This window comes from Camellia sinensis, chromosome 2 (genome assembly GCF_055761805.1).
Source record: "Camellia sinensis isolate YWXY chromosome 2, ASM5576180v1, whole genome shotgun sequence".
NCBI lineage: Eukaryota > Viridiplantae > Streptophyta > Magnoliopsida > Ericales > Theaceae > Camellia > Camellia sinensis.
Genome location: NC_138962.1, coordinates 66,628,421 through 66,638,520, shown reverse-complemented (window position 1 = coordinate 66,638,520; position 10,100 = coordinate 66,628,421). Strand labels below are relative to the sequence as shown.

Genomic DNA, 10,100 nt, shown 5'->3' with positions numbered 1-10,100 from the left:
CTAAACCATTGATATAAACATGGGATTAATCTCAACCATTGGATCAAAATGTATCTCACATACATTTTTGACATAAATTCAAAAACCTTTGTGACTTATTATATAGATATATATATATATTTAAAATAAAAAAGTTAAAGAATTAATATTTTTTTCTTATTTCCTAAAACAACCGAGCTTGTGGGAATAAAATTATTTTTTAATACTGTGTTTAATTATAAGATTTAAAAATTAATTTAAAAAATAAAAAAAGACATATATGTAAAATATGAATAAAATATAGGTATATTTTATATAATTTCATACCTCGTCTAAAATCTGTTGTCAAATTATCCAATCAAACCCAACGTAAATAGGTTTATGAATAGGACAAGAAAAGAAAATGGGGAAAAAAAATATGACAGAGGTCAATTAACGCCATAAATTGCAAAACCTATTTTGTGAGTGTGGCCTTATCTATCCACTACACTTTCTCTATCCCTGCCTCCCTCCCCTAGACATACATATTCCTCCTTGCTTTACCACCGCCGTCTTCGCTTCCGCCACCGCCGAAGCGAGATGGCTTGTTCCTCTTCCATCATAAGCGTCTCCTCCATCTACCACCACCACCACCACCACCACCACCACCCAAGACCCACCTCTACTCCTCCGCCTCCACTCTCCCTCCCCTTCGCCGCCCATTTCCGCCCCAAGCAGCTCGGCCGCTTCGTCTCGATTGTTGCTTCGGCGGTTGCGACATCGAATTCTTCAGTATTGAGCGAAGAGGCATTCAAGGGACTCGGCGGGTTCGGTCAAGACTCTCTGGATGTCAGCGATTACGACTCCGAAACTGAGGTTTCCAAGTTGTTGTCTGGAGATGGTGGTGAAGACGAACTTGCTGTTTCCAATTTAGGTCTTCCACAGAGACTCGTTCAGTCTCTCGAGAATCGAGGGATTACACACCTTTTCCCTATTCAAGTACGTCTTCTAAAACTTCGAATTGTTTACCATTTTTGGAATTGATTTTTTTTATGCATAATTGTGAAAGAACAGTTCAAGGGCTTCTTAAGAAGAAAATTTTATGCATTCATTTATATGTATTGACACATGGAATAAAACCTTGGTAATTGTGGAGACTTTGTTGATTACTAGAACAAGAATATGTAAACCAAGATGATTGATACATGTAAAAAATAAAATAAAATTAAATTTATACATTACTAATCCAAGATAATCTAGTGGACTGCTCTAGCTGTTTTAAGCCATTTTGTTGGTTGACATAATCTAGCAAAAAACATAAAAATAAATAAAGAGTATACAATAATTGACATGTACCTCTTGTATAAATAAAATTGACTTGATGAATTGATGCTATTAACTAGCATGTTAAACAATTGGAAATTTCATTGTATATTATTAAAAACTAATGAAATAGAGAGTTATTAAAGTTATTTGCCTTTTTGGGCTGGAATCCTCTGTTCCCAAAACCATATGTCCCTCTATTCCATGCATCTCCCAGCCACAGTAAGTAATTTTTAATTTAGAGTTGGGTGTTACATGGGACACTGCCTAACGCTTTTTAAGAACAGGGGATCCCGTGCCTCATGCCTTAGTTTTCGGTGGTATAAAAAGGTCCATAAATGGAATCCCAAAAAAAAAAATAAAAAATGAAAGGTCCACTAAAAAATTATAGTTGCAGTTTCTTTGTTCAGCAACAAGACAATGCTAATGCTCTTTAATTTTAATTGCCTTATATTTATATCCATTTGCCTTAATTGATTTCATGCATTTTACTGACCTTTCTCTTCACAAATCCTCAGGCACCCGTGATCAGAACACGTGCTTTTTTGACACTAGAATTGTTTGCATCTATGTGGAGTTCCTAGTGAATATGAACTCAGGAATGCTCAATTCATATGTTATTATTGTGTGCTTTACATTGTTATTATTGTGTGATATAGCCCGGAGGCCATGGTTAAATACCAGTCTGTTCAGGCGCAATGATCTGTTGTTTAATTTTTTTTCCTTGTAGTTCCATTTAGTAGACAGTCATTGGCTCCTCTATTATGAAAGTGTATTGTGGAAACTCTCTCTCTCTCTCTCACACACACGCACACACACACACACACACACAATATGTGTGCTTATATTTATTATATAAATGTTCTGCATTGAAAAGGAAGTTGATATTCTTTTGTTTTTGCTCTCCATTCAATCATGTTAGAGAGCCGTGCTTGTACCGGCTTTGGAAGGTCGAGATGTTATTGCTCGCGCAAAGACTGGGACAGGGAAGACATTAGCCTTTGCAATACCGATACTTAAACAGCTTACTGAAGATGAAAGAAGTTCTCAGAGGTAAACATAACATCATTCACTTCTATGGCTTCTTCTTTTTTTTGTTCATTTTTGTTTTTGTTGTTCTTGATGAGTAATGCATTTATTGTTTGTTTGCTTGTTTGAAGGCGTGGACAACTTCCTAGAATGTTGGTCCTTGCACCCACTAGGGAATTAGCAAAGCAAGTAGAGAAAGAGATCAAAGAGTCTGCACCATATTTGAATGCAGTTTGTGTCTATGGAGGAGTTTCTTATAATACACAGCAGAATGCACTTTCCCGTGGAGTTGATGTGGTGGTGGGAACTCCGGGTAGAATCATTGATCTAATCAAGAGTGACAGCTTGAGACTGGGTGAAGTTCAATATTTGGTCCTTGATGAAGCTGACCAAATGCTTGCAGTTGGATTTGAGGAAGATGTGGAAGTGATTTTAGAAAAGCTTCCAGCAAAGAGGCAGAGCATGCTTTTCTCAGCAACTATGCCTGCTTGGGTAAAGAAATTGGCAAGGAAATACTTGGACAATCCTTTGACCATTGATTTGGTAATTTTTTTGTCTTTTCTTTTATTTTTTCGTAGCCTTCTTGTTTCTTTACCCTGCATGGTATGGCATGTACTATATGTGTCAATAAATTATTTTTATTTTTCTGTTATTTTTTAAATAATAAACTTATGTTAGAAATTATATTCTTCAAAAATGTTATCATTCGATGGAGTATGTATGAACTGCCTCTGTTTGTTTCTCTGGATGATTGATATGCGGGTGACAAAAATAAATCATCAACAAAATCCAAAAATTTATCTACAATTTAGACTAGGCCTTTAGAGATCCAACTTTACAAAATGGTAGCAAAATGACTCTTTAATCTATGCATAAGTTCCTCTGCGCCACTAAAAAATCTCGAATAACATTTACTCCAGATAATCCACATAAGACATAATGGAATCAGAAGCCAAACCTTCCTTCTCTTCTCCTTTCAGAAAGGCCAAGACATCCCATAGCATTGAACTCTTCTCTTATCTTCTCTTTATTATCTTATACTGTTTCCAAGTGTATGTTTGCTGAGTTCTGCCACATGTAATGCAAGAGTACATTTCTATTTGTTGGCTCTTAGGATTTCTTTGATTTTATTTTCATTTTTAAGTGCAGGTTGTTTTGGCTACAATTAATTAATCAGGGTGGTAGCTTTAAGTTTAAAATCCCTTTCTGGTGCTTTAGTAATCCTACGAGTTTTCTGACTGGAAGTTCAGCCAACAAGAGTCTTTGCCTTTGTTGCAACTGTTGGTGTTGCAAGATGATGGATCTAACATTTTTTTCTAGGCACTTCTTCATGGGGTGCAGCAAATATTTATGTGCTTCACTGTAGTTGAAACTTGGCCTAGTATATTTATTACACTTACACACTACCCTGGCCAGATGAGTCCAAGCTCTGTTATTGTGTACAGTTGAATTTTATTCAGTTAGTCAATGTAATGAGTTAAGATCGGAGTATGATCTGGTCCAAATTTCAGTGGTTGATTAATTGCGACTGATGTTGGACAAAATGTTATATTGTTGGGGAATCAATGCGACCAATATCAAACATGCCTACTCATTAATTAGTCCTTTTGTTATTTCATGGGAAAAGAAAGATGACAATTCTGCTGAAGGACTTGTAACTAACATATATGAATGAACCATCCATACTAATGAATGACATTAGAAATTTCTTCGAGTCAAACATTGAATCCTAATTGAAGTTTGACGTTTACGTTTAGCTGAGGATCTGAAATTGAATTCACAATGTGGAAGTTATGCGATGATTATTATATTACACTATCAGTACATAAATTGAAAGAGTGCCGTGCCTTGCTATTCGCAATGCTATGAATTCACCGTGATTTGTTAGTAGGATAAACCTCAATGAGTAAATGTACTAACCTCCAATCTTGCTTCCTCTGCGAGAAAAGGATGGTAGCCAAGGGGTGTACGGGTGGCTATACAGTAAGTGTCCATCCTGTATTAAGTAAGCATAGTATGACATTATTCCATCCATTGTCTTGGCACTTCTGTTTCTTTGTCATCTTGATTATATCATTACCTCTTAAAGGTTGGTAGACTTTTGGATTGCTGCTTTGAGATACAATAATTTAATGTTTCATGTCGAAGTCGTTCTCCAATCAAACTAATTTTATGCTTGTTCATTCTTGTTTCTCCCTAGGTTGGTGACCAAGACGAAAAGTTGGCAGAGGGGATCAAGATGTATGCCATACCGACCACTTCAACTTCAAAGCGTACTATTCTTAGTGATCTTGTAACGGTAAGAATTAGCAGTTTATTTTATTGAACTTGTATCTATTCATGCAAGTAAATAGAAGTTGAGTTTTTATCTATTGAATAAATAGGACATGTTAATAGAAGTATCCATAGTTTTGAAATTTTAATGATTTTCAGGTCTATGCGAAGGGTGGGAAGACCATTGTTTTCACACAGACAAAACGTGATGCAGATGAAGTCTCAATGGCATTGACAAGTAGTATTGCTTCAGAGGCACTGCATGGTGACATATCGCAACACCAGAGGGAGAGGACATTAAATGGCTTTAGGCAAGGGAAATTCACCGTACTTGTTGCTACTGATGTTGCAGCTCGGGGGCTTGATATCCCCAATGTTGATTTGGTAAGTGATAACATTGTGGCCCCACAGTGGCAGGAGTTTCGTGCACTGTGCTGCCCTTTTATTTAGTTCGGAATGTGATTTTAACTTATTGTTAACTTTGGGGCTCTTTTCTCTCTAGATTATCCACTATGAACTACCCAATGATCCAGAGACTTTTGTGCATCGCTCTGGTCGCACAGGACGAGCAGGAAAAGAGGGTTCAACTATTCTAATGTTCACCAGTAACCAGAGGAGAACAGTCAGTTCTCTTGAGCGTGACGTTGGGTGTAAGTTTGAATTTATTAGTCCACCATCTGTTGAAAAGGTTTTGGAGTCTTCAGCTGCGCAAGTGGTTGCTACCCTTAGTGGAGTTCATCCCGAGTCTGTGGAGTTCTTCACGCCAACTGCACAAAAGTTAATCGAAGAACACGGCACTGGTGCCCTTGCTGCTGCAATAGCACAGCTGAGTGGTTTTTCCCGACCTCCATCATCCAGGTCTCTTATTACACATGAGCAGGTAAACTATGGGCCAAAGGTTCAACTACTTTTCAGTTGATTCAATGGCATACATAATTACATGATGAAGTTAATTGTGAGCATCATGGAAAAGAAGACGATTATGTTTTACTTATTTTTCTTAATTGTTTCAAAGCTTTTGTTGTGGCACAACACCTACCGGTACTAGGAGGTGGTATGCACATTTGTGCCTTATTGTTGATGCTTTGGCGCATGGTTGGTTGGTAGTGGCTTTTTGGTTCTGTACAATTTACTTGTGCCCAATCTCCTATTTTTTTTAATCTTCTGCAAATTTCATATTTCTCCACTATCTTTGTGCCACACTTGCAAATAGCTGATAGTCCAATCTAATTGTAAACTTACACTGCAGGGATTGGTAACATTGCAGCTGACACGTGATTCGGGTCTTTCTAGAGGGTTCTTGTCTGCTAGATCTGTCACTGGATTCTTGTCAGATGTTTATCCTTCTGCCGCTGATGAAGTTGGAAAAATACACTTAATTGCAGACCAAAGGGTGTGTTTGTAACAGATACGTTGATTATAAACATTTTCCATTGATTCATTGCTTTGTTAAAATAAAATTGTTTTATATTGGTAATGTCAGGTTCAAGGAGCAGTTTTTGATCTTCCAGAGGAGATCGCAAAAGAGCTACTGAATAGACAGATACCACCAGGAAACACTATTTCCAAAATTACTAAGGTCTAGTCTAATTTGTGATCATTCTCTTATTATAGCTCTTGTATTACAACATATAATGCTCAAGTTCGCCAACTTCATTTCCATGTTTTAGTTGGTTCCCATTGTTAAATTAATGGACACTTAAAATGTATGCCGTTCATCTGTATTTTGCAGTTGCCTACTTTGCAAGATGATGGACCTCCAAGTGATTACTATGGAAAGTTTTCTAACAAGGATAGGAGTTTCCGGGGAGGTTCAAGGGAACAAAGAGGTTTCAGAAGCTCACGTGGTCGGGGTCAGGGTTGGGGTTGGGGTCGGGGTCGGGGTCGGGATTCTGACGATGATGAGGATGTGTTTGGTTTTAGGCATGGTGGTCATGGTAACAACAGCGCTCGGAGCTCAAGAGACGGTGGAAATGATTGGCTAATAGGTGGTAGACAATCTTCTGGCCGGTCATCCTTTGGAAATAGGGACAGGTACTTTCCCTTTTGTTTGCATATTATTATTATTTTAGGCTATGTTTGGATGGTAAGAAGTGAAGAGAAAAGAATCCAATTACTAATAATGAGATTCCGTTAGTAATATAAATAGTCTAGGAAACACCGGACCTTTTTTTTTTTTTTTTTTGATTGTAAATAGTCTAGGAATGTGAGATTTCTGCTAGTTTGGTGATGCAATCTCATTACCTTAAATGCACCCAAGTTTTGAAGGAGACATCGAATTGGATTCTCATTCTACTTATTGATTCCAGCCATTCAAACATAACCTAAAACAGTCATTTTTCTAGTGTATTGGATAGGGAGACCACACAGCCTAATGATTAGTTGAATGCTCTTCGGATGCCCCTTGTTAGTTCATGTGCCTTCACATCAACATTATATGTTGTGTGAAGGTGGGGGATTTGTTTGCATGCTCAAAACTAGAGGATACATTAATAACCATTATTGTCATGAAACATATCAACCATATATGATAAGCTTTACATTTAAAATTGATACAACATTTTCTTGTTGATGACAGAAGCTTTGGTGGTGCATGTTTCAATTGTGGGCGGTCTGGCCATAGGGCATCAGAATGCCCCACCAAGAAGCAAAGCTATTAGTTTTCGTGCCCTGTGCTGCTGCACCAGGTTTCCTTCAACTGCTTGTAAACAGATGAGAGATAACTTCTGTAACTCCAGCCACTTTTGCAACTGCTGCTGAGCATTGACGTGAGATACTGTGTCTCAAGTAGAGAGACCGCTTGAGAGGTCTGCAAGGTGGAAAAAAAGCTCCTGTGAAGAGTTGCAGACAAGCAGCTTCTGTGTCGTCTCCTGCAAACCTCACTTCACCAACCTCACCTCCCAATTTATGTAGTATTATTGACAGGCCAATTATTTTGATGTTTAATTGGCTTCTGACCTTATTTAATGTTTGTGTGTTTTTGTTCTTTGCTTTTTCCTGCCATTGGTTTTAACCCTATGTAGACCTCAGTTTCATTTCTATAGAGCTGATTTCATTCTGCCATGCAGACTCTCGTAATGTTGGCTTTAATTGTCTATGTTATTTCTACATAGTGTTTTTTGTCAAACCATCAAACAGATGTGTTGGTGGGCTTTAATTTCTAGCAAGATCATGTGTGTATACACGTATATGAAGAATAGAGAATTCATAAAAAATCAACTAGCATTGAGCTACTTGCCCAAGAGTATGTTCGTGACACTTCAAAACACCGGGGCCCTACTTGTTATGAAGAAACTACCTGACCCTCTGCAGCTCCTCCCTGAACTACCTCTCTGTCTCCACCTTTCCCTCCTTTGTGAATGCCTTGGAAGACTGTCACATAAGTCTCACCCCCATCCCCGTCGTCTCCATCACATATTTCTTTGGCTCCCCATCCTCTGAATTTGCCAGCCCCTAAATTCAACACCATGTATGCACGTTTGGCATCATTGCATGACTCCTAAATTCAGCATCCGGGGTACACTTTGAGGGCCTCCTTGGTTTGGTGTCATGAGCTGCGTGTTTGACTTGGTGTCTTGCTCGTGATTCTTGGGGGTGGCCATTGATGATTTTGGCACAAGGGCAGAGCCATTCAGGATTGTCCATACAGTCCAGCACCAGCAGCCCAACCACTGCACCTGCACGCCCAAACGAGGCACATGCACAGGCAGCCCAAAGGTGGTACTCAGCACCGGCGTGTACCGTCTGTGCCTATGCTGTGTGAGAGTTTGGCAGCAACTTTTGCAATTGGGTTTTAGAGGTCAAGCGATGGAGAGCATAGAGTATGGATCTAGTTTGTGCTTCTCTTTTTTTAATTAACTATCAATTTTCTTTTTTTTTTTTTCTCTCTCTCTCCCCTTATATCAAAAGTTAAAACTAAAAGCTTGTGGGAGCCATAAAAATATCTTAGCTCTAAGGGCAAAATATTCTAAACAAATATCATCCATCTCCTATAAAAGGAGGGGACCCCATACACAAGAGGTATGCCTCATTTGCCCTGCCACAGAGCACACACACTCTCTAAATTTTCATCTTCTCTCTTTGGTCTATCTTGGCTAACTTTATCATCAGAGTGTCTCCGGTCGGCAACCCCGGTTGGGTGGCGCCAATCATACTCATCCTTGCAGATCTACAGGAGCCAAGCTCATCTCTTCGTTGGATCCCATCAACAATTCATGTGAGAGAATTTTCTGGGTCTCACAATTGGCGTCGTCTGTGGGAAACGTCTGAGAGTTCAACGAAGAAGATGATAAATACATACTATTATGCTTTTGCTCTCATCTACTGCAAGTTTATTTATATGTTAATGTGATTTGCATCAGTAGGAGTAAAGCTTTGCTTTCCATGCCAAACACTCCATGTGCTATGAATTTTAGAATAAGATACAGAAAAAGAAACTCACAGGACCATTTCGCTGTTTTCTCTCTCTAACCATTAACTCATTTTTGTAGTCTTTGCATATAAATTTATTCATCAATTTGACCTTTGTGGCAACCTCTTTTTTAGATGCTCATTTCAGTTTGTCTAGCAAAATTATAATGACCATTCCAGCAGCTCGACAACCCACTTCGGCAATTTGCTTGAGGTTAAGCAAGCAATGGAATAAAGAAAGTTATGTTATGAAGGGTAACAAAGGCATTCCGAACATACACAACTAATTGGTTAATATCACAAAATCAATTGCCGATCACTTATTTTGGCAAACTAAAAGACCAAAGCCAATGAAGTTGTCGACTCACCGACTAGTGGATCAAAGCCAGAACTTTACCATTGTCAACCAAGCTCCCGGCAAAGACAAAACTAAACAGACTAGCCGATCAAGTGTTCCGCCAACCAATGTGTTTCGGTAAGCTGAAGAATTGTCGACCCACCTATCTCGGCTGCACAAAAAGTTTATCATGGTTCTCTGTTGCACGACATTGTCTATACCTGCAAACTCATTGCTTTGAGTACAACATTGCTAGACAACAATTTCTATGCAGTGACGAATTAGTCAGCGCTCGACCCTAATGCATGTACAATTTGCACTAAAAGAATAAACACATTTGCCGACCAAAAAATTGGTCGCTAAAAGTCCATTTTTGGTCAGCAAAACATATTCCCGACCAATTTTTTGGTCGCCAATTTGGTCGGCAATTGAGGGTCGTAGAAAGTAATTAGCGACTAAAAAGATTTTTAGTCGGCAAAACGTTCTATTTGGCGACTAAATTGTTGATCGCTAAACATATAAATATCGCGACTAACCTATTTAGTCACAAAAAGACTTTGGTCGGCAAAAATTACATTCAACAACCATACATGTTAGTCGCTAATTTGGTCGACAAAAATTACATTCAACGACCAAAACTTCTTCGTCGCTAAATAATAGTTTCTACGACCAAAAATTGTGGTCGCCATTTGTTACTTTTCGCGACCAAAACTTTTGGTCGGCAAAAGTGAGATTCCACGACCGAGACCTGTTTTGGTCGGCAATAGAT

General features: G+C 38.6%; 1 protein-coding gene across 1 annotated transcript; it reads left to right on the top strand.

Moving 5' to 3' along the window:
- The first annotated feature begins 378 nt into the window (after positions 1 to 378).
- LOC114312474 (DEAD-box ATP-dependent RNA helicase 3B, chloroplastic) lies at positions 379 to 7,647 on the top strand. The gene is made up of 10 exons (XM_028258712.2): positions 379 to 957; positions 2,204 to 2,334; positions 2,442 to 2,853; positions 4,511 to 4,609; positions 4,744 to 4,968; positions 5,087 to 5,464; positions 5,834 to 5,977; positions 6,068 to 6,163; positions 6,317 to 6,618; positions 7,163 to 7,647. The coding sequence occupies exons 1-10, from the start codon at positions 559 to 561 to the stop codon at positions 7,242 to 7,244; spliced, it is 2,268 nt and encodes a 755-aa protein (XP_028114513.2). The 5' UTR covers positions 379 to 558; the 3' UTR covers positions 7,245 to 7,647.
- Positions 7,648 to 10,100: the final 2,453 nt, after the last annotated feature.

Excerpts from the sequence above, each read along its gene's own strand:
- LOC114312474 (XM_028258712.2), top strand. The coding sequence starts at position 559 with ATGGCTTGTTCCTCTTCCATCATAAGCGTCTCCTCCATCTACCACCAC. Across the intron at positions 958-2,203 it reads CACACCTTTTCCCTATTCAA|AGAGCCGTGCTTGTACCGGC; the intron begins GTACGTCTTCTA and ends CAATCATGTTAG. Across the intron at positions 4,610-4,743 it reads TTCTTAGTGATCTTGTAACG|GTCTATGCGAAGGGTGGGAA; the intron begins GTAAGAATTAGC and ends AATGATTTTCAG.